Source organism: Leopardus geoffroyi, chromosome B4, assembly GCF_018350155.1.
Source record: "Leopardus geoffroyi isolate Oge1 chromosome B4, O.geoffroyi_Oge1_pat1.0, whole genome shotgun sequence".
Classification (NCBI taxonomy): Eukaryota; Metazoa; Chordata; class Mammalia; order Carnivora; family Felidae; genus Leopardus; species Leopardus geoffroyi.
Window position 1 is genome coordinate 83282661 of NC_059341.1, and position 24557 is coordinate 83307217.

Below are 24557 nucleotides of genomic sequence, written 5' to 3' on the forward strand. Positions count from 1 at the left end.
CTTTTTGGGTTTCCTGACCTGGTCCCTTTTCACTAACCATTCTTTCACATTCACTACATTCTATCCACTGGCATTCCTGGTATAGTATTTGTCTGTGTTCATGCTGTTCTCCGCCTGAAATAATCTTTCTCATCCTCACCTTCTACTCAACCTCTACTTCAATGTCAGTTGTCCTGAGAAGTCTTCTCTAGTTACTTGTCACCTACAATACCCCAATCTTCCCCAGTAGGACATAAATTCCTGGCACATATAAGCCACTCAATTAAAAAAAAAAAATCTTTGTTGAGTAAATGGATGTGTGTGTGTGTGTGTGTGTGTGTGTGTGTCTATGTCTGTGTCTGTGTGTCTGTGTTTAATGTCTATTTTGAGAGAGAGAGAGAGCGTGAGTGGGGAAGGGGCAGAGAGGGAGAATCCCAAGTAGGCTCCACATTGTCAGCACAGAGCCCAATGCAGGGCTAGATCCTACCAACCATAAGATCATGACCTGAGCTGAGTGAGCCAAGATCAAGAGCTGGATACTCAACTGACTGAGCTACTCAGGTGCCCCTCTATGTGTTTTTACAGTAGTTACGTATACATGTTTTAATCTTCATTCAGACTGGACTGTAAGCTTCTTGAGAGTTTGGACTGTGTATTTTGTTTTTTTTTGTATTTCCTTTACTAGGTTTTTATACACAGATGTGAGCAAATATGTAGTGAATTAATTAATAAACTAACAGGCTCAGTACTCAAGCTTCCTACCAAATGCCATTTTGCGCATGCTCTGATTTAAATGTCTGGAGAGGCAAGACCAAAATTGACCAGCAGAGGGCAACCAACAACTATATTGTGAAGGGAAGAAGGCACCATGGCTTACAAAATGGAGGATCTGGACGGAAAAGCTAGCAGAGGTTGTTTGGTGTTTGGAGATCATACTTTTCGCTCTCAAATATTTTCCCTGTAACTGTCATAGGTGAGAGGCCAAGGTTTCAAACCTTCATGTACAATAGATAAATTTCTACCATCCCCACAGCCCACCTGAACTCCTCAATTCCTTCACTTTACCCCTTTATCCCAACAAATCCTCTATCCTTATACCTTTCCTTGACTTATATGATCAGGTCCCCCCAGGCATTCTTTAGTTTCTGGCTCAGTATTTGACTTTGCTCATTTGCCCTAAAGTTACCTTCTCCACATAGGCTTGTAAAGCCCACTCATTTCAAAGTCCTAAGGAAACTTACATAAACATCCTTCCATAACACATTCAAATTGCACAGGATCAATCCATTAAATCAGAACAAAACTACACCTTTATTTGACAGTTCCAAATCATCATGTTGTTTTCTACTTCCTTCTATTTTTTCTTTAGATTATTTTATTTATTTTATTTTATTTAAAAATTTAAAAAAAAATTTAATGTTTATTCATTTTTGAGAGACAGAGAGCGAGCAGGGGAGGAGCAGAGAGAGAGGGAGACACAGAATCTGAAGCAGGTTCCAGGCTATGAGCTGGCAGCACAGAGCCCAATGCGGGGCTCAAACTCACTGACCACCAGATCATGACCTGAGCTGAAGTCCAACGCCTAACCGACTGAGCCACCCAGGTGCCCCTTATTTAAAATTTTTTAATGGGGCACCTGGGTGGCTCAATTGGTTAAGCATTGGACTTCGACTTAGGTCATGATCTCACGTTTCATGAGTTCAAGACCCGAGTCTAGCTTTGCGCTGATAGCTCAGAGTGTGGAGCCTGCTTCAAATTCTGTGTCTCCCTCTCTCTCTGCCCCTCCCCCACTCACACTCTGTCTCTCCCTCTCTCTCAAAAATAAACACAAAAAAGTGTTTTATTTATTTTTTTTTATTTTTTTTTTTAACGTTTATTTATTTTTGAGACGAGAGAGACAGAGCATGAACGGGGGAGGGTCAGAGAGAGGGAGACACAGAATCCGAAACGGGCTCCAGGCTCTGAGCTGTCAGCACAGAGCCCGACGCGGGGCTCGAACTCACAGACTGCAAGATCATGACCTGAGCCAAAGTTGGCCGCCCAACCGACTGAGCCACCCAGGCGCCCCAAAAGTGTTTTAAATAAAATAAAAATTTTATAATGCTTATTTATCCTTTGAGAGAGACTCAGAGTGTGTGTGGGGGGAGGGGCAGACAGAGAGGGAGACAAAGAATCCTAAGCAGTCTCCAGGCTCTGAGCTGTCAGCACAGAGCCTGATGCAGGGCCCGAACCCATGAATGGTGAGATCATGACCTGAGCTGAAGTCAGATGCTTAACCAACTAAGCCACCCATCTCTACACCTCCACCCATCTCTACACCTATCATGGGGCTTGAACTCACAACCCCAAGATCAAGAGTTGCATGCTCCACCAACTGAGCCAGCCAGGCATCTCTACTTCTGTTTTTTGAATAAAATGTATACTCTCTGCCTCTAGCTTCTTACTATCTTAATACTCTGTTGTGAAAACCTTTGCTAACTTTGAAAACTTCGATTTCTTTTTTTTTTTTTTTAATGTTTATTTTTGAGAAAGACAGAGTGTGAAAGGGGGAGGGGCAGAGAGAGAGGGAGACACAGAGTCTGAAGCAGGCTCCAGGCTCTGGGCTGTCAGTGCAGAGCCCAATGCTGGGCTCGAACTCATAAACTGAGATCATGACCTGAGCTAAAGTTGGATTCTTTTTTTTTAATTTTTAAAAAATATTTATTTTTGAGAGAGACGGCATGAGCAGGGTAGGGGTAGAGAGAGAGGGAGACACAGAATCCGAAGCAGGCAGGCTCCAGGCGCTGAGCTGTCAGCACAGAGCCTGACGTGGAGCCTGAACCCACAGACTGTGAGATCATGATCTGAGCTGAAGTTGGATGCTCAACCAACTGAGCCACCCAGGTGCCCCTGAAACCTTCAGTTTCTTAATGTTTATTTATTTTTGAGAGAGTGGGGGGGGGGGGTGCAGGGGAGAGAGGGGGACAGAGAATCTGAAGCAGGCTCTGTGCTGACAGCAGCGAGCCAGATGTGGGGCTTGAATTCACGAACCAAGAGATCATGACCTGAGCTGAATTCAGATGCTCAACCGACTGAGCCACCCAGGAGCCCTGAAATCATTTCTTTCTTTCTCTTTCTTTTCTTTTCTTTTCTTTCTTTCTTTTTCTTCCTCCCTCCCTCTTTCTTTCTTTTTTCCTTCCTTTCTTTTTTTTAAACTTTTAAAAATGTTTATTTTTGAGAGAGAGACACAGTGCAAACGGGAGGAGCAGAGAGAGAGAGACACAATCTGAAACAGGCTTCAGGCTCTGAGCTGTCAGCACAGAGCTCGACACGGGGCTCAAACTCACGAACCATATTATGACCTGAGCCAAAATCATATCTTAACTGACTGAGCCAACCCAGGTGCCCCCAAAACTATTGATTTCTTATTGGACTTCAGAGACACTGTACTCTCTTCTCTTAGAACATTGTTTCTCCATCTCATTTGTTTTCTCCCTCCTTCTATGGAATTCTGCCAAAAGCTCCATTCTTTTTCCTCCTCCAAGACAAAAATCCCAAGTCAAACTGTGGTCCTGTACCTTCAGCTACCTATGACTTCATAGTTGACCTAATGTCACCCAAAACACAAACTGCTCCTTTCCCAAGATGACATTCTCGACGTTTCCCATTTCTGTTAATACTATTCTCTCAATTCCATCTAGTTTCCAATCTTAAGAATTAATCTGACATTTTCTTTTCTCCCATGCCCATGATTCATCAATCATTTCTTCTTCCATCACATCATCTAATTTGTTACAGTGGCCTTCCAGGTGCCCCAGTTTCACCACTATAAGAGTCACATTGATTTTGCCCTGAGGGTTCTCAGTGTTTCCATTGGTCAATTGCCAGAATTGAGAAGGAACTTGAAATGATACTGAAAGAACTGTGGGTGTTTAGCATGAAGAAGCCTTAGGAAGGACAGGACAGCCAACTTTTCATCTAATTGGAAGGTTGTCACACAGAAACAGAATAACAGAAGATACTATTGGGTTTCAATAGGCTGAAGCATCAGGAAGGTAGATTTTGACTCAATATCTAGTAATAGAAGGTGTCTACCATGGGACTCAGATGATGGTCGACTTTCTTAGAGACAATCAAGCAGAGGGTATATAGAATCTTGTTCATGACTTTGGTTTCATGATGGTAGTTGATCTGGATGATCTACAGTGTTCCAGGCAAATCAAAGACTCTGAGCCTCAGAGCTATTTGGAAATCTGAGGGCTCCTGAAGGGGTTGTTTTAATGTCACTCTTGGTTATATTTTAATCTGGAGGCTAACCAGACAACTCTTAAGCTTTCTTTTGCTCCATCTCATCTTGCCTTTCTTATTCTGCTCATTGGGGAACCTGAAACAAAAACTTAGTATTTGTGGGGGGAAAAAAAGTATTTGTAGAAGGGGAAGGATTAATATTGGCCCACATGTATAGAATGGAAGTGTTATACATTGAATTTTAAAATTAATGTTTTTACAAAAAAATGGTAGGGAAGAGTTTTATTGGAAAAATTAAGATATTAGGTTTTATAAATCAGCAGTGTTGCTCAAGAGAGTAAATACTTTTTTCTGCAGTAACCACATTTAAGTATCGTGAGATACATTTTTTTTTTTTTTTATGTTTATTTAGGGGCACCTGGATGGTTTAGTCGGTTAAGCTTCCAAATTTGGCTCAGGACATAATCTCATAGTTCATGGGTTGGAGCCCTTGTGTTGGGCTCTCTGCTGTCAGCATGGAGCCTGCCTCAGATCCTCTGTCCCCCTCTCTGCCCCTCCCTTGCTCTTCCTCAAAAATAAAATAAACATTAAAAAAGAATACTTTAGGGGAACCTGGGTGACTCTGTCGATTAAGCATCCAACTTCTCAGGTCATGATCTCACGGTCCTTGAGTTCCAGCCCCGCATCGGGCTGTGTGCTGACAGCTCAGAGCCTGGAGCCTGTTTCGGATTGTGTCTCCCTCTCTCTCTGCCCCTCCCCCACTGGTGCTCTGTCTCTCTGTCAAAAATAAACATTAAAAAAAAGGTATTTTAAAACAAAAAGAGAAACATGCTTCTGTGATCAACACATCCTGCCTAAATTCAACCATTTTTCAAAAATCCTTAATTCTTCCCAGCGACATACCCCCAATTTAATCAGGCTGAGCATCTCCATTGACAACTTAATACCTTCTCTCATGAAGTTCTTTCTCTTATAACTGAGTAGCTAATGCCTTCCCCTACTAAACTTTTCAGTGACAAATTAGGAGACCTTATCCAAAATTGCTTTTATGTGACTATGCAGTGCCATCGTTGCACAAAACAGTTCTGGAACTCCTTCACAGCTAGTTTATGAGCCACATTTAAATGATTCATTACTTGTCAACTGTACTCAAGACGCACACACACTATAATCCTATTATCATACAAAAAAAATCATTCTAAATCTTTTTTTAAGCTGCAGCAGTAGCCAACTTTATCATGCATCTATTTTCCAGTATTCCAGATTACTTCTGGAATCCACCCACCCCCAGTCCCATTCTTAGCCTTCGTCCTGTCCTTTTGGTGTTGGCATTCATTCCTACAATTTCTTGACCACCTTTGGGCAGATAACTCCCAAATCCACATGCTTTTAAGCCCCAGATCCACGTTTCCATTTACTGGCTAAATACCTTTATGTGATAGTATTTTCAACCCAACGTTCCCCACCTGAGCTCATTACTTCACCGTTGAAACCTGCTTATCCTCTCCTCCTGCCTATTCAGGTTAATAATGACCCTATCTTTCATTCTCACAGGAGAAATCTGTCTTTTATCTGTGACTCATCTTTGGTTCCGTGACCCTGGTTATGTGCACTGGTTAGGAACTCAAGCTCTGAAATGACTTTCTTGGTTCAAATCCCAGTTCTAATCATTAGCTATGCGAATTTTGTTGGCTATTTCCCACATAGAAAATGGAGATGGCAATAGGCACCTTTTGATAAAAACCGTTGGGGGGGCGCCTGGGTGGCGCAGTCGGTTAAGCGTCCGACTTCAGCCAGGTCACGATCTCGCAGTCCGTGAGTTCGAGCCCCGCGTCAGGCTCTGGGCTGATGGCTCAGAGCCTGGAGCCTGTTTCCGATTCTGTGTCTCCCTCTCTCTCTGCCCCTCCCCCGTTCACGCTCTGTCTCTCTCTGTCCCAAAAATAAATAAACGTTGAAAAAAAAAAATTAAAAACAACAACAACAACAAAAAAAAAAACCGTTGGGATGATGAGATGTTTGCTACTTACAATAGTGCCCAAATCATGATAAATGAACAACCTTCTTTCCTCACTGCCAGTATCTGATCTTGTTCAGAACTCCGTTCCAGTGATTCTTCTTTTAAAGGATTTTTTTGAAAGGTCACTTTTTAAAATGTTTGAGAAAGAGTAAGCAGGGGAGAGGCAGAGAGAGAACTTTTTTTTTTTTAAATGTTTATTTATATTTGAGAGAGAGGAGGGAGGGGAAGAGAGAGAGAATCCCAAGCAGGCTCTATGCTGGGTCCAACGCTGGGCTTGAACTCATGAACCATGAGATCATGACCTGAGCCGAAATCAAGATTCAGACACTTAACTGACTGAGCCACCCAGGCGCCCCTAGAGAATCTTAAGCAGGCTCCATGCCCAGGACAGAGCTGGACACAGCGCTTGATCTCATGACCATGAGATCATGACCTGGGCCAAAAGTCAAGAGTTAGACACTCAACCGATTCAGCTACCTAGGCATCCCCATCCCTAAGTGATTCTTCTGAGAAGCATCTCACCATTGGTAGTAGGTAGTTGAACCCTTTCCTCCTATCATTCCATTGTACTTAGTCCTTATTAGCAATATATTATTTTACATTTCCTTTGTTCAAGTGTCTGTCACCTACTAAACTGCAAATTCCTTTAAGGACTTTTTTCTCAATTATTTGTGCATCTCAAATACATGTCACGTGTGGCACATAACAGGTATGCCCTAAGTGTTGGCTGAGTGAATCTAGTCAGTTACTAAGGCCTGTCAACTTTATTCCCTGTCTCTTGTCCTCTTTCCTGCTCTTTCAAGCTCTCATCCTATTGCATGATTTACTGCAAAGCTTATTTGGTATTGTCACCAATTTTTCAGTCTTTCCATTGCCACCAGAATCATGAGTTGGAGGTTACTCCTCATCAAAAACTTACCTGAAAAATTAAAGACCAAATTCCCTGCCATGTATTCAAAGCCCCCCAAGAATTGGCCCCAAATTATTTCTAGTCTTATCTTCCACCATTTCCTTCAACAAACTCTATGCTCCAGATTGCACTGGTGTCTTCCTTCTTTAATATATCCTTCACCATAACTTGTTTTTATTCACACTACGGTCTCAACCTAAAAGCAGAGGTTGCAAACTGGTGGACCCTGTTTTTTTTGGCCCACAAAAAAATTTTTTTTTAATTAAGCCAACGTTGAAAACTTGTAGCATTTAGAATAAACATTAGGATGTCCAATGGTTCTTGAGAAGCAATAAGATTTGACAATATGGGGCCCCTGTTGCAGTACGGCAGCAACCCACCTGAACTGCACTGCCAGCTGCCCCCTTCTCAGGGCACCTGAGCAGCTTTTAAAAAAACCTCTCAACCATATAAGTATACCATGAAGAGATCAGACTAACGGTGGGACAATTGGGCCTATCACCTGATGTTACACAACACAGAACAGCTCTCCTGTGATGTCTTCTATCCTCAGAACTGCTTAACTTGAATCTCTCAGGCTCTGGATCAAATTCTGTTTAGCAAAAATAGGGTAGAGGAAGTTAAAGGGCACCGCGCAGAAGCAATCAATCAAATCCAAAAAGACCACTCTCCAGGACAACTGGCCCAATCTCTTCAACAAATCAGTGTTACAAAAAAGATTGTTGCAGGAGTGCAAAAGATAGTTAATACATGGTTCGTGGATTGGATCCAGGGCTGGACAAAAATTAGCTCTAAAAGTACTTTCTTAAACCAGTTAGGGAAGTGTGAATATAGATTGTTAATTTTAAGCATGTTATGTTGGCAATGTAGGAAAATGTTCCGATTCTTCAAATTAACACACTGAAGTAAAGAATCAAAACCAACCCTCTGTATTTCCCCACCCGTTCTCCTGACTTTAAAAGTCTACAATGGGCTGGCAAACTTTCTATAGGGCCAAGTAGCAAATATTTTAGGTTTTGTGGGTCATAGTGTTGTGGCAACTACTCAGTTCTGCTGTTATAATCTAAAAGCAGCCACAGACAATACATAAACAAATGGGCATGGCTGGGTTCCAGTAAAACATTTTTACAGAATCAGGCAGTGGGATGCAATCTTTAGTTTGCCAACCTCTGATCTAGAATAAATACCACTTCTCCTAAACAAGTATTTCCTGGTACTCATCAGAATCGGTGCCTTTATCTTCCCTCTGCTCACATATTGCTTGTAGCTCTACTTACCACATTTATTATTCCTATATACTTATCTCCATTATGGAATACATCCTTTGAAAGTAGGTGCCATTGCGCTACATGACACCCATCCCCACCTGAGTTCCTTGCAGAATATTCAATGAATATTGTTTCCAAAAACCGAAATACCCTAACAGATTGATTTGGCACCATTTGTGACATTCACAAGAATGAGCAACAGGTTCTGAAAGTAATTTTGAATAAGCTTCAGGGGGAAAAAAAAAGCACTCCTGGTATCACTAGACACTATATATATATAGTGTATGTATGTGTTCACCAGTGTTTTATAATCAGACCTTGTGCACATGAAAGTGTAGCAGATTCAGAGCACAGGAATGTCCTTATGCCCTTTTGTTTTTTAACCACACTAGAGTATCGAGGGTATTAATGGATTTACAGGAAGTGCATCATAAATGCTCAACAAATTGCAAATATACTACTGGGGGAAAAAGATTTTCTTTTTCTCATGGCAGGGAGAAGGTGGCAGCAGATGCCTGTGAAAGGGTTTATCAAGATTTGACAACCACACCAGGTTCCATCATTCCAGGTTCCTTTCCTCACATTTACTTCCCTGGCTAGGAGACACTGGGTAGTGGAGGCATCCCTGACTGCGATGGAATCCCAGATTCCAAAGCAAAGGTGCTTGTGGGACAATGGAGAAAGGTACATGCATCTCTTCTGTTGAAATTGTCCTAAAACCCCAGGAACACTTAGGGAAGACATGGAATTTGGGCAAAGGCAAACCCTGGAAAAAAAAAACAGAGTTCAGGTCACTGGAGAGAACATGTTGGCTTCTACAGAACAGGAGACAGGAGGGAAAGTGGGAGGAGAGCACACAGAGCAAAGTGAGGTGCACACTCCCAGACAGACATCCTCCTAAAACAGAGGTTAGTTCTACGACAAACGTAGGTTATAAAGCAAGAAGTAAGGGGAATCAAGGTGAGAGAAAGGGCAAAGCCGAGGAGAAAGCATCACAAGAAGGGGAGTGATGTTGAATTAAGAATTGAGAGTTGAGTAAAAGGTTTATTATTAGTGCAGTCAACACCATGGAACAGCACATATAACACAACCAGCAACCCGCAGAGACACTAGTGCAAAGGGGAGGGAAGCCTTAACTGAGCTTCCTGGCTCTGTCTGAAGGTGATGACAGGAGAGTATGGGCCTCAGTAAGGCAGGCAGGGTCAGAGGGGAGTGGAAGAAATGTAGTAACCAGACTAAGTATAGCAGCGTTTTCAAATTCCTGAGCACAATGTCCTGGAGCTGGAACACAGGACTGTTCCCTACTCCCTTCAAGCTGTATCCCTCCACCCCATTCCCAGTGGAGCCATGACCCAACTCCCCAGACCTATAGCAGGCAAGCTGGCCTGGAATAAAACTCCAAAGAGAGAAGAAACTGTTATATGGCCATATGTCTTCAACCCCACTCCCACTGGTATATTAGAATAATCACACCCTCTATCCCTCCCCTTCTCTAGCTCTACTAGCCACCCTAGCTAGGGATCAAGGAATGCCCGGGTAGCCTAAAATGGAGCTGAAGTTCTCAGAGGGCATGGGTAAGACAAAGCACAGCCTGTACTCAGAGACACAGAGATATCATGTCTCTCCCATCTTGCCTGGTGAAGCTTAGAATCCAACTATGTATCTCCAAGGAAACTGGGGGTTGGGGGGATGGCAATGTCTTCAAAATTAATACAGAGTTTTACAAGGAGACCCCTGGAAGGACTGGAGCAAAGTTCAGAGGGCACAGGCATTGATGTTGGACTGTCACATCCATCACTGGAATAACAAAAGAAGTGTCTCATCTCAGATGGGGTTATGGAGGGTTGGGGCAGACATAAGTTCAGCCAAGGACTCCCTTGGGCCCTTCTTATATTAAAGCCAAAGATTGTGCTGAAAAGGAAAAATATAAAACAGATCCCATCCCTGTCCCATCCCACCCTATCCAGAACCCCCACAATAGGAATATCAAAAGAAAGTTTTAAGCTTTGTTAATTTTTTTTTCTTTTTCCTTTCTTAAAAAAAAAAAAAAAAAAAGTAAATAAATTAGATTGCCAACAATGTGGCTGGACTGGAAAAGTAGGGTAGCCATAACCAGGCCATTCTAAAAAAAAAAAAAGGAGCAGGGGAGAGAAGGAAATACAAACAATGGCCAAAGGAAATTATCAAAATAACTAGTTACAATCACAGGGCTGGAGAGGGGTCTATGGAACTATTACGGCCCATGCCAGAGGCAGTGCCTACCTGATTTCAGCAAAAGCCAGAGAGCTGCTTCTTGCTGAACACATCCACCTCAACAGACTAATCCCCTATTCCCAACCCTGTCATTCCCTAATTATGAGAAAATGTAGGAAAGAAGAGCTCATCTGGAAATTTTCGGCATCCTAACCTGCACACCTGCAGAACCAGCAGGAGCCTGCACCTGTAAGGTGGGCTGGACAGAGTATTGCTTGGCACAGAGGTCCAGTCTTTCCCTAAGGGCCAGTTACTGGCCTCATTATTTATTTCTAGGGCTTTGATTCCACCCTTACCATTTCTTCAGGATGTCTGCTCCCCAGAGCTGCCCTCTAAGTGCTGTTTAGTGTCAACAGGCCTGCCTGCTCTGATTCCCTGGTTTTGGAGGAGGGGGAACGATTAGATATTCCTCACTCCACCCTGATCCTCTAGAGAAAATTCTTTGTGCTTTCTAAAAATATCTAGAACCAGGGACCCTAGGCAGGAAAACAGATATAGAGGTGAGGACTTTTCCAAACTGACTGAAAATTTACAGACATCTTAGGGGAAGAAATTATGTAAAAGGAAGGAATCTGTGTTTCCCACCTGAAAGGCTGAGCAAAGTGCCCCGGGGCCCTTCAGTGCCACAAGAGCAGGGAAACATGTGGCCCGTGTGTAAGCCACAGTACTATGGGTAGTAGGGAGGACTCAGGGACCAGCTGCTGGAGCGATGGGCTTTCTGACTGCCATCTCTTCCTGCTAGCCCATCGAGATCTCCTATATCTCTTCCACACCATGCGCAAATATCATGACAAGCCCCGGCTCCTGCACCATGTCGTCACCCATATGCTGGTTCTCACAGGCCATCACGACAACAGCCTGCTTGCCAGGGATGCGCTTGGCCACGTAGTTTTCATAGTAGCGCCGGTTCATTTGTCTTGTCTCTAGTGTGGCCAGACCCTGGGGCCAGCTACGCTCGTGGGCATTTTCGATCAGCTCGTTGACGATAGAGGCAGGACAGCCACTCTCCACCAGGGAGCGCTTGATTACAGCCTGGAGTACAGCATCTGGGGTCGAGATCATCCCTCCCCAGCGGGTCACTCTTGCTGGCTGCAGGGAGTTCACCCACCTGTGTGGAGGGGGTTGAAGGTGGTCATTCCAGCTCATCCCCCTTTTCTTCATTGGCTTTTTCTCCTAATAGGAATGACCACCCACTCGGTGCTCAGCTTAACCCTAATCTCCCATCTTCCTTTTTCCATCACTAGTTCAGAAACTCTAAATCCTTCCCTAGTTGGTCGCATGTGAGTCACCACATGTCACTCACCAGATGAAACTCAAAAGTGCAGAGTTTCTGTCATTTTTCTTAAAAATCCCAATACTAAACACACACAGTGCCTAACACGTACTAAGTGCTCAACAAATGTTTACTGAATGAAGTGATTATTCCTCTATACTGTGTCCCACGCAGCACTGTTTACTCTCTATATATTGATTCACACTTAAGAGTTTAGTCTATGAATTGCATGGGACTCTAGCACTGAAAGGGATTCTAGACTTTGCTTGTTTATGCTGCATGTTAGATCCTTTCCCTGGATTTGCACTGACTGTCTTCTCTGGATTGTAAGCTACCTGACAACAGGGACAATGTCTATTTCTTTTTGGCCCTCCTCGCACTCCACAGCCTTTAATACAGGGCTCTGTACATGTGGGTACTCACCTAAGTCTCAATGAACTGAATACTTGGGTAAGCTTTCCCTTCCATCCACCCAATAGAATAGGAGATCCTATAGTGGGGCTGGGAGTTATCCTCTTCTCCTTGGTCCCTATCCTTCATCCCAACATCTGAAAAGCGGTGGCCCCAGCCCAGCCCTTTTATTACCCGCCCTTCTGCCATCCCTTGCGCTTCCTCCTTTCAGGGCTAGGTGCCAGGATGTGGAGCAAGTGACTCCATGTCCTGAGTGACACTCACTCTAGGATCTCGTTGTATTCAATTGTTTCCTCCAGGTTCTGAAGGTTGGGGTTGACACTGCGAATTGCACGCATATATGCCTTTAGCAGCTGGATATCTCGCTTCTGTTGGAGGGAAGGAGAACCAGGGATGATGGTTAGGGCAGACAACAGATGAAAGACAGAAGATAGTCTGAGAATGAGGGCAACTGAGAGATCTGAGGAAAAACCAGACCTATACACTTCAGGAAGACAGGGATATGACTATCTCATTCACAGCTGTATCCGTAGTGCTTAGCTGAGTACCTTCTTAGAGAAGGCATTTGATGAATGTTAGGTGAATGAATGACATTGATGGGATGAAAGAAAGGGAGACGAGCTCCAATCTGATTCCCTACCAAGCCAGAGGCAGAGTATCCACTCACCCAGGCACACAAGCACAGGCACCGAGCTGCATGCTCACACTGGTGCTTCTCACCCATGGCTCTCTGCACATATACACAGACACACGCATGCAGTTATACATAGTCACACATCTGTTATATACACATGTCTGCATATTAAGGACAGGTTCTCCCCTATGTTCTCTGGGCCTTACCTGCTCCGCCAGCTGGTGTTTGTGCTCCGCTGAGGTCTTCTCCAGCTCTGCGATGCGTGTCTGTTGCTGCTGTACCACTGAGCGCAGGTGCTTAATGCAGTTGTGGTTTGGCAGCTCATCTTTGGGCATCTCCAGGCTGCCACCCAGGGTGGGAAACAAACAACAGAAACGCTCAGTGGGACATGTGGGCAAAGGCACAAAACTGCTGAGTGGGCTTTCTTCTACCCCAGATTTCTAACATTCAGGCCTCCCCTCTTATTTATTCCCTTCACTTCCTTCTCCACAGCTCCCCCCACATCCTTTTGCTATCTACTTTCTCTGGGCCTCTTTCCCTTTCTAAGACAGTGTTTTATCTACCACATGGCTCTCCTTTCCTTCTCACTCATTCCTTCTGAGAAGCCCTAGATTCACAGCCCTGGCTATCAGCATGTAATCAACTATTTCACACCCCAAAGAAAGAAAGGAACAGGGCAAGAGGAAATATGAGAAGGCTAGAAATTAGAGCAGTCAATCTGACAAAGAGAAAGTAGTACTGGGCTGAAAAGGAAGAATAAAGGAAATCAATCCTTAGTGTTAGCACACAGATTGGGAACTGCTGCCTCGTTTCTTTTATTAAAGCAAGAGCAAAAAGATCACAGTTGAAAAAGCAGCACGAAGTGAGATCTTGGGGTAGAGAGCCAGGGAGGCCAAGGACACTCCTTGTGTACGTGCACAGGAAACTGCCTTAGCTGGTGAGCAAGGGATCTGGGAAAAAAGGGTGGGGGGAGAGGGGGAGTTATAAATGGGAAGGTCCTTATCTGTATGGGGCAGGGGAAGGAAAGTAATCTCACCCGCAGCCCTGTTCACAGGTCACAGGCCGTTTGGGGTTGTGCTCACAGTCGCTGAGGTGAGACATGAGGTTGTCAAGCCGGACAACAGCACTACAGCCAAATACAGCGTTGTCGCAGGCAATCTGCAGCTTTGACAACATGTTCCGCATGATCCGAGGTACTGGGCGCAGGTGGGCGACCGTCACAACGCTACGGTCCACCGGACATGTCTGCTGCTGAGAAAACCACTGGGTGATGCAGGCATTGCAGAAAGCATGCTCACAATGAGGTGCCTAGAAGGGAGAGCAGGGCAAAAGGGGCACAAGAGAATTAGCAGGAGCTAAGAGCCTGAATATGATAACTCCGCAAAGCTACTCAAGCCTCTGAGCAGCTTCCAGGGCCAGAGGTCCCTGGGGGTCACAGGGAAGGACAGATGCACTATGGGCAAGACATTGTGTAGGGACAGGCTTCAGATAGGTTTCCTGTGCTCAAGATTCCAAACGAATTGTGACATAAGACAAACAAGTAAAAAGTTATGTAACAATAAGAGGTATAAATAATATTCCAGGACAATAGGAGAGATGACACAAGGCAGTCGATTATTAATTGCCAACTGGATTGCATACACAATAACTGCCAAAGAAATCCAAAGGAGGGTGAGATCTTTCTAGGCTAGGTCAATCAGGGCATGTATTTATTATGGAGGACATAATTTGACATGGGTCTTGAAGGATGAGTAGAGAGGACACAGGGAAGAGATTTACTGGCAAAAATGCAATATAAGAAAGCAAAACAAAACAAGCACCTTGAACTCCTGGTGAGAAGTTAAGAGTTCTCTCTGTGTGGGCCCAGGTTCCTATTTTATGAGGGCTGACCTGAGGCATTGCCTTGAATCCCAATGGTGAGGCCTATCCTCCCAAACAGAGCCATTTTCTCATAGAGTCACATTCTTTTCAATTTCATAAAGATCGTATTTCAGCTTACTTCTTTGATAAATCAGATAACCTCTAAAGTTTAATCACTCAAAGTGAGAGGATTCCCTGGCCTCTGGCATGGGACAAACACAGTAGGCATTTAGTAGTTGTTGATGAACGAATGGTGTGCTATTTCCCAAACACTCTGCTAGGTGCTTACAAAACAAGACAGGTTCTGCCTCCAAGGTGCACACAGGCACCAAAGACCAAAACAAAGAAAGGCTTCGTAACGGAAGGAGTCATTCACAATGTCACTAATGCAACTGTCAATAGATTTTTATTTTTCACTCAAAGATATATTTGATTCTTTCCAAAATCTTTACAGATCCTATCTCCAAAAAACAATCCTAAATTTGTCCACTTTTCCCCATCTGTCCTGCCACTAACCCAGTTCAAACTATCATCTCTCACCTATATTATTAAATATGTCTTCTAACTGGTCTCCCTACTTCTACCTCACCCCTTTATAATTCATTCTACATTCGTCAGCCACAGTGATCACTTAAAAATGCAAACTAGATCATATCACTCCTGCTTAAAAGTTTACAATGGCTTCCCTTTGTACTTAAAATAAGTCCAAACTCCTACTCAGGACCTATACAATTCTGCTTGATCTGGCCCTGTGCCTCTGACCTCTCTTCACTACACACCATGTTCCCAGTGCTGTGTTCAGGCCAGTCTGACCTCGTTTCTGTTTTTGTCTATACCCAGCTCACTCCTGCCTCAGCATCTCCGGTTTTGCAGCTTCTCTTTGCCCGAAATGCTCTTCCTCTAAAACCTAGCATGAACATCCCCTTATCATTCAGATTTCAGCCCGACTGTCACCTCTTTCGTGACCATTCTATCCAATCCTGCCACCCCTGCAGAAATATACAGAATGTGCTATGCTCCACGTAAGAAAGTTGGGCAAATGAACTAATAATAAAAAGAGTTAACTATGGGGAGATTATATGGGCTGGGACAAGGATGGAGTAAGAGTTCTCACGGTATGCCTCTTTCTACTCTTTTGGTTTCTGAACCATATGAACTTATCACCTATTCAAAAATTAAATAAATATGACGTAGGGATATCAGCATTCCTAGCAGATGCCTTCTACCCTTGGATATGTGTCTGGTAACCTGGCATCCTGAGGTCTTCCTGGCCTACTCCCAAAAGGTGGAGGTGGGGGGGCAACTCCTGACTTACAGTTATGAACCAACACTGACTTCGCCACACGTGACTCACCTCAAATGATAGTGCCAGAAAACAGACAAGGCCCTGCCAGGGGAAGGGAAGGAACTGACACACCCCATGACCTCTCGACACCACCAATAGTTTGCTCCACACCCAGCCAATAGTTCTACTGGCAGTAGGCTGCAAAGGCCCAGACAGGGTATAGGTCCAGGGCTAGCTGCCATTGGAATGCAGTCGGATTTTCAGTCAGCTCAGGCACCTTTCAGTCAGCTCAGTGCTCCTTTGACTGGTTGAACACTGGAATAAGAATATACTCAAAGGATCAAGAGGAGCCCCCAGGAGCTGTATAAGCAATGAGTTGGGGAAGGGCCGTGAGACCTCACTGACTCGTGTCCTGGTTTGGAAAATGGGATTATGTCTAGCCAGCCAGGACTGCCAGAGGATACACTGGTATTTACAGAGGGCAGGCAATAAGGACCATGCAGGATGATGTCCCATGAATGCTACTGTTAAGACTTCATCCCACTTATACTTGCCTGTTAATCATGAGTTTCTCCTCATTAATTTTTAACTATTAAAAAATAAAAAAATTGTCTTTTCCATGAGGCACCTGCATGGCTCAGTCAGTTAAGCGTCTGACTTCAGCTCAGGTCATGATCTTAGGGTTCGTGAGTTCCAGTCCTGCATCAGGATCTGTGCTGATAGCTCGGTGCCTGGAGTCTGCTTGGGATTCTGTGTCTCCTCTCTACTCTCTCCCTGCTCACACTTTGTGTGTGTGTGTCTCTCTCAAAAATGAATAAACATTAAAAAAAAAAAATTAAGGGGCACCTGGGTGGCTCAGTCCGTTAAGTGACTGACTACGGCTCAGGTCATGATCTCGCAGTTTGTGAGTTTGAGCACCGCGTCGAACTCTGTGCTGACAGCTGGGAGCCTGAAGTCTCCCTTTATCTCTGCCCCTTCCCCGCTTGCACTTTCTCTCTCAAAAATAAATAAACATTTAAAAAAAATTTTAAAAGTTGTTTTTTAATTGTTTTTTCCAGCAAGTCCCAAGAAGGAAATAGGACAGTACATACAGTTCGCTACTCCCTCTTTGTTAGAGAGTAGGGCAAGATGAAAAGGCTTGCAGGCAGATTCGCTGATTAACTGAAACACTACATCATCAAAATACAGAGAAAACTTAGGAGAGTCCAGAAGTTCAAACATGGTAGGAACACGGAACCTAGTCAGAGCCCCTACAAAGGGAAGTTCCTGAGCTACGGTCAGAAGACAGAAAACAGGTGACCATTTTATAGCAAAATAAATCTCAGAGTGACCTCAGAAGAAAATCTGAAGCGCTGGACTTCTGTGGCATCCACCTCTAGACGGACTCTGAAAGGCCCTATTCCTTTTGTAGCTGCCACTGCTCCTCTGCACCAAACCTCTATTCTGTATGTGTGTGTTGCCAAGGGGGTGGGGGAGGGGGAAATGGGGGAGGGAGGCCAGAACACAGTGACTTCCCACTGGTCCCATTACTTATGAACATTTTTATTAGCTCTACTATCATCTAGTGCCCCACCAAACCTGCCACCAGACCGACTCACCTGGACTGGCTCCTCCAAGACACCACTGCAAATAGGACAGATAAGGTCTTCGTCAACATCCCCCTGGAAACGGGTTACATCATACCCCATGTCTCATCACTGAAACCCAGGTCCTGGAAGGAGCAAGAGGAAAAAGAGGCCAGTTCAGAAGAAGCCTACAAATATGTGCCAACCTGGAACTCATGGCCAAGATCCATTCATTTGTCCAACAATTATTCATTGAAAGCCTACTATGTGCCAGTCATTTGGGAGAAAGAAATCTGACTCAAGAAACTTAATTCTAATGGTAGAAGATATTACATAACCATACACTTAAAATATGAAGTGACAGGGGTGCCTGGGTGGCTCAGTCAATTAAGTGTCCAACTCTTGGTTTCGGCTCAGGTCATGATATCACGGTCTGTGAGTTTGAGCCCCATGCTGAGCTCTGTGCTGACAGTGTGGAGCCTGCTTAGGATTCTCTCTTTCCCTCTCTCAAAATAAACAAACTTTAAAAATTAAAAAAAAAAAAAAAAAAGTGATAAATGTTTGACAGGGCATTATGAGGGCAAGAGATGTGGATACCTAACCCAGGCTAAAAGGAGAGGGTAGTTTTGAGTTTTACAGGAGTAGGTGTCACCAACAGGACAAACAAGAGTAGCTAGGTATTGGGGATGGGGGCAGGGTGGGGCATTAGCATTAGGGCTTTAGGCACATGAAACAGCACATTCAAAAGCCCAGAAGAGGGCATATGATTGGTTCAGGGAACTCTACATGGTTCAGAAAAAGGTTGACCTGAAGGATCCAAAGGAGGGAGTGACTAGATACAAGGCTAGAGTGGCAAGCAAGGGCCTTGCCATGAGAAGTCTTATGTAAGGAGTTTGGGCTTCATGAGTTTCGAGCGCCACATCAGGCTTGCTGCTGTCAGCATGGAACCTGCTTCAGATCCTCTGTCCCCCTCTCTTTTTGCCCCTCCTCCGCTCATTCTTTCCCTCACTCTCTCTCAAAAAAAAAAAACAAAAAAACAAAAAAAAAAAACTTTAAAAAGTTTAGCCAAAAACTTTACTGTAAAACAATCTACACAGTATTCAAATAACAAACACTTACTGAGTGCCATCTATATACCAATAAGCCTAATGAAACCTAGTCCCCCTGAGATAAGTGATGAGGAAGAGAAAAGCACAAGGTACTAAAGGAACACAGAAGAGAGAATTCTAAACCAGACTTGGGATGGTCAGAAAGACTTCTGAGAAATGGCTCTCAAAGTATGTTTAGAACAAGTGTTCTCAATCACAGCACTGTAGTCATCTGAGCTAGAAAGTTCCTTGTTGTAGCGGTCTGGCCTGCACTGAAGAGTGTTTAGCAGCATCCCTGGCCTCTACCCACCAAAAGTTAGTAGTAGTCCTCCAGTTGTGACACCGAACATGTCTTTACACTTTGACATATATCCTCTGGGGGACAAAATCACCCCTGGTTCAGAACCACTGGTTTAAAGAATGATGAGTTAGCATTGTGGAGCAGGGGATGGGACTTTTTTTTTTTTTAATTTACATACAAATTAGCATATACTGCAACAATGATTTCAGGAGTAGATTCCTGAGTGCCCCTTACCCATTTAGCCCATCCCTCTCCCACAACCCTATGGGACTTCTAAGGTAGATAAAATAGCATGAAGAAGCAAGAAGTCAGCTGAGAGTTTAGGCAGAGATGGGCTGGAAGATGAGTAGAGAGAGGTGGGCAGCAGCCAGCACTGAAGGCCCTGGGACACTACACTATACTTGAAATTAACCTGAAAGCTATGGAAGTACCTGAAGGATTTCTTTTGTTGACATACATTTATATATTTTTATTCTGACAACTTCAGACTTTCAGAAAAGTTGCACAAATAGTAAAAAGATCCCATTTACCCTTCATCTAGATTCCCTGAATGTTAACACCCTACCATATTTTTTATAATCTCTCTATATAAATGTGAATAGATAAAAATTTTCTGAGCTACTGGAGAATAAATTATAAACTTGTTGCCTTTACCCCTAAATAACTTTACTGTGTATTTCCTAAAAATAAGAACATTCTCTTACATAATGATAGTAAAATTATAGAAATCAGGATATTAACATTGACATAATACTATTATTTACTAACCCCTTTCCAATTTTGCCTCTTGTCCCAATAATCTCCTTTAGCAAAACAATATTCAAGACTGTGTTTCACTGAATTGTGAAGCTTCTTTAAACTCTCTTAATCTGAAAAAGTTACTAACACTTTTGGGTCTTTCATTACCTTGGTATTTTAAGAATACAGTCCAGTTAAATGAGAAGGTCTCTCAGTGTGGGTTTGTCTGATGTTTCCTCATGATTAAATTCAGGTTTCATTTTAGACAAAAATGCCATGGAAGTAATACTGTGTTCTTAATACATCACATTAGAAGCATATGTTGATTTGTATCATTCCAGGTGACACTAACTCTAATCCTTTGATTAAGAAATTGACATGATCAGGGATTCCTGGGTGGCTCAGTCAATTAAGTGTCTGACTCTTCGTTTTGGCTCAGATCATGATCTCATGGTTCCTGGGTTTGAGCCCTCTATTGGGCTCTGTGCGGACAGTGCAGAGGCTGCTTCAGATTCTCCTCTCTCTCTCCCTCTGTCCCTCCCCCACTTGTGCTGTATCTCTCCCTCTCAAAATCAATAAATAAACTTAAAAAAAAAAAAAAGAAATTGACATAATCGGTTTTCTGTTTGTCAGATAATTCTGGCAGCAGTGTAGAAAAAGTAGGCGGTAGGGAAGACAAGAGTAAGAGAAAGACCTTTTTAGGAGGTTACTGTAAAAATTCAGAAAAATATAAAGGCTCAACTGGGTGGCTCAGTTGGTTAAGCATTTGACTTAGGCTCAGGTCATGATCCCACAGCTTGTGGGTTCAAGTTCCATGTCGGGCTCAGAGCTGACAGCTGGGAGCTTGGAGCCCACTTCGGATTCTCTGTCTCTCTCTCTCTCTGACCCTTCCCCACTTGTGCTCTCCCTCTCTCTCAAAAATAGGTGAGTAAACATTAAAAAAAATAGTATAAAGGCTCAAATAAAGGCAATTAAGAGAAAGAATCTATATTCTTTCTTCTTTTATTTTTTTTTTTATTTAAAAAAAATTTTTTTTCAACGTTTATTTTTATTTTTGGGACAGAGAGAGACAGAGCATAAATGGGGGAGGGGCAGAGAGAGAGGGAGACACAGAATCGGAAACAGGCTCCAGGCTCTGAGCCATCAGCCCAGAGCCTGACGCGGGGCTCGAACTCACGGACCGCAAGATCGTGACCTGGCTGAAGTCGGACGCTTAACCGACTGCGCCACCCAGGCACCCCTATTCTTTCTTCTTTTAAAAGAAGAATGTATATGACTCCTTTGTTTCTGCCTTGGATAGTTAATGGTGGATTCTTACTTACCAAAATAAGAATTTAAATAAAAAGATCAGAATTAGGGAATAAAAACAATGATCCTAGTATTGGACATGTAGAGTTTGAGATTCCAAGTAGAAATCTTGAAGATGGTAGCTGACACCAGGGGTTTTGAGAGGCCACACAGGGAAAGTACACAGAATAAAAACAGAATATGAGGAAGGGTCTGAAGAATATAGAACCCTGGGGGGCACTGATTCTTTGCTTTATTTCTTACCTTCCTTTTTTCACAAGTAATACATGACTACATTCTCCATTTATTTATTTATTTATTTATTTATTAAAAAAAATTTTTTTTTGTTTTAATGTTTACTTTTTGAGATAGAGAGAGAGAAACAGAGCACGAGCAGGGGAGGGGCAGAAAGAAAGAGACACAGAATCCAAAACAGGCTCAGCACAAAGCCCGACATGGGGCTTGAATTCACGAACCGTAAGACCATGACCTGAGCCAAAGTCAGACGCTCAACTAACTGAGCCACCCAGGAGCCCCAGTTTTTTTAATTTTTTAAAAAAACTTTTATTTTTGAGAGAGACACAGAGTGCCAAGTGGGGGAGGGGTAGAGAGAGAGGGAGACACAGAATCTGGAGCAGGCTCCAGGCTCTGAGCTGTCAGCACAGAGCCCGATGTGGGACTTGAACTCATGAACTGCAAACTCATGACCTGAGCTGAAGTCGGACCACCAACCGACTGAGCCACCCTATTTTTTTTTTTTTTTTTTTAATGTTTATTTTATTTTTGAGAGAGAGAGAGTGTGAGCAAGGGAGGGGCAGAAAGAGAGGGAGGGAGGAAGACACAGAATCCAAAATAGGCTCCAGGCTCCAAGCTGTCAGGACAGAGCCTGATGCGGGTCTCGAACTCACGAACCAGATATCCCGAGCCAAAGTCAGCTGACAGCTCAGAGCCTGGAGCCTGCTTCCGTTCTGTGTCTCCCTCTCTCTCTCTGCTCTTCCCCTACTTGCATTCTGTCTCTCTCTAAATAAACATTAAAAAAAAAATTTTTTTTTAATTCCAATCTACTAGTCCAAACATTGGTTACAATGTATTTTGCCATTCCCCTCAGGACTTACATTTGTCTGGTTGCCATTTTTTACCCCTGAAACAAATCATGTTGCAATTAACACTTTGGTAACATGATTTTTTTTTGAGCACAAGATCAAATCTCTCTCCTAAAACAGATTCCTAGAGGAAAAACTGCTGGGTTGAATGACATGACTATGATTTATTTTCCTAGATAATATACTCCCTATCATCTGGAAAGGCCTTTTCAGTTTACACTACCACCAATAGTGCATGAGAATACTTTAATAATGACATTTAAAAGGAAAGGGAAAAAAAAAGAAGCCTACAAAAAAAATTTTTTTTTTAAAGTCTGAGACTGACCAGAGATAAGAGAAAATTCTGGCAAGAAGGGGCTCATAAAAGTCAAGGGAGTTGGAGGAAGGGGAATTTTGTTTAATGTGTACAGAGTTTCAGTTTTGCAAGATAAAAAAAAGTTCTGGAGATGTTTCATAACAATGTGAGCATACTTAACATTCCTGAACCGTATACTCAAAAACAGTTAAGATGGCAAATTTTACGTTATGTGTTTTTTACCACAATAAAAAAAAAAGTCAAGGAAGTGGAGTGCTTAGAGGAGGAAAGGAAGAGTCAAAAGCTGCAGTCAAGACTGATAACAATAAAAAAATCAGTATTTTCAGGGGCGCCTGGGTGGCGCAGTCGGTTAAGTGTCTGACTTCAGCCAGGTCACGATCTCGCGGTCTGTGAGTTCGAGCCCCGCGTCAGGCTCTGGGCTGATGGCTCAGAGCCTGGAGCCAGGACAGAGCCTGGAGCCTGTTTCCGATTCTGTGTCTCCCTCTCTCTCTGCCCCTCCCCCGTTCATGCTCTGTCTCTCTCTGTCCCAAAAATAAATAAACGTTGAAAAAAAAAAATTAAAAAAAAAAAAAAATCAGTATTTTCTCCTAAAGCTGTTCCCCAGGACATGGTGGCTCCTGTTACTCTGGAGGCACCCTTTGAACCATCACAGCCCCTAGTGACCGAGGGCTTTAGCCCCAGTGTCTGCAGCACTTTGGAAAGCTTCAGGGAAAAGTTCCTTTGCAAGACCCTCAAGAACCCAGTGATAACTGTAGGCTGGCTGTGCACGGCCGGCCGCCCTAACCTACAGCCTCTACTGCTTCCATCGGGGTTAGAGCCACTGTCCTCAGCTCATTATGTGCACCCAGACTGCTGTGCAGGGCTTCATGGTTGTAGCCATCTTTGCTGGTCTGGCTGCATCCGCTATGAAGTCTTGATCCTGAGCTCAAGACCTGGCCTTGATCTCCACAGAGATCAGGGCACCTGGGTGGCTCAGTCAGTTAAGCGTCCAACTTCGGCTCACGTCATGATCTTGCGGTTCCCAAGGTGTGAGCCCCACGCTGGGCTCTGCGTGGACAGCTCAGAGCCTGGAGCCTGCTGCAGATTCTGTATCTCCCCCTCTCTCTGCCTGTCCTCTACTCATGCTCTGTCTCTCTCTCAAAAATAAATTTAAAAAATTAAAAAAAAAAAATTCCACAGAGATCATTCCCAGCTCCATCCCAGCCCCAGGAAGCAACCACTGATCCTGTCACCTGACTTATTCCCTCATCTCCCCTGATAAGCCCCTGTGTCAACAGGGGAGAAGTGGCCAACTGTGTAACCTAAAGATGTTTTTTCAGGAATCTCAGATTTGGTTCAATTTGGGTGTTACATACTTCTATTTGTGCCCCACTTTCTCCACTTCCTACTTAATAAACTGATCCACTTGTAAAAAAAGAAAGAAAGAAAGAAAGAAAGAAAGAAAGAAAGAAAGAAAGAAAGAAAGAAAGAAAGAAAGAAAGAAAAAGAAAGAAAGAAATGTGAGGATGTGAGGTGAGACCGGACACCAGGGCAGATAGCGGCTGCATGCAGTTGGGAGGCACTGTGAAGAGCCAATGTAGTGCAGCATGAAGTGGGAGCCAGACTGCAGTGGTTCTGAGTGAACAAGAAGGGAGGCAGAGGGGCAGGGGCTGCAGAGAACTCTGTCAAAAGCTTGATTTCAAAAGAACTACCTGGAGGATAACAGGAGGTGGAGGAAGTGGGTTGTGTGGAGGTGTTTTTCCTTCCAATGAGAAAGGCCCGTGGATGTTGATGTACCAAGAGGAAAATGCTAGCGAAGAAGGGGAAGTAAGACAGGAGAGAATCTGGTCACTGAGGCAGGGGTAGGCAGGAGATCCAGAAACATGTTAAACAGGAAGAGGGACACGTCTGAAGCAGGAAGGAAGAATGGCACAAAAAGCAGTCCAGATCAGTTCTCAAAAATCGTGCCAGCAAACTTTACGTGTACTTATAAATAACCCATACATTAAAAGACCAGAAAGAATCACTAAAACGTTACCAGTGGTTTTACTTGGGTGTGAGGC

At 43.6% G+C, this 24557-nt stretch overlaps 1 protein-coding gene and 1 pseudogene across 4 annotated transcripts in view; one reads left to right on the forward strand and one right to left on the reverse strand.

The window, feature by feature from the left end:
- Window positions 1–9425: 9425 nt before the first annotated feature.
- Window positions 9426–24557, reverse strand: part of RNF41 (ring finger protein 41) — a 28769-nt gene continuing 13637 nt past the window's right edge. For all 4 annotated transcript variants that reach the window (XM_045463632.1, XM_045463634.1, XM_045463633.1 and 1 more), the window contains 5 exons: window positions 17716–17828; window positions 14009–14280; window positions 13179–13314; window positions 12603–12706; window positions 9426–11762 (listed from right to left, as the gene is read on the reverse strand). In XM_045463632.1, coding sequence (XP_045319588.1) covers window positions 11411–11762; window positions 12603–12706; window positions 13179–13314; window positions 14009–14280; window positions 17716–17805 — 954 coding nt within the window. In that variant the 5' untranslated portion in view covers window positions 17806–17828 and the 3' untranslated portion in view covers window positions 9426–11410. The remainder of the gene's footprint in view (window positions 11763–12602; window positions 12707–13178; window positions 13315–14008; window positions 14281–17715; window positions 17829–24557) is intronic.
- LOC123590440 lies at window positions 23086–23549 on the forward strand (annotated as a pseudogene).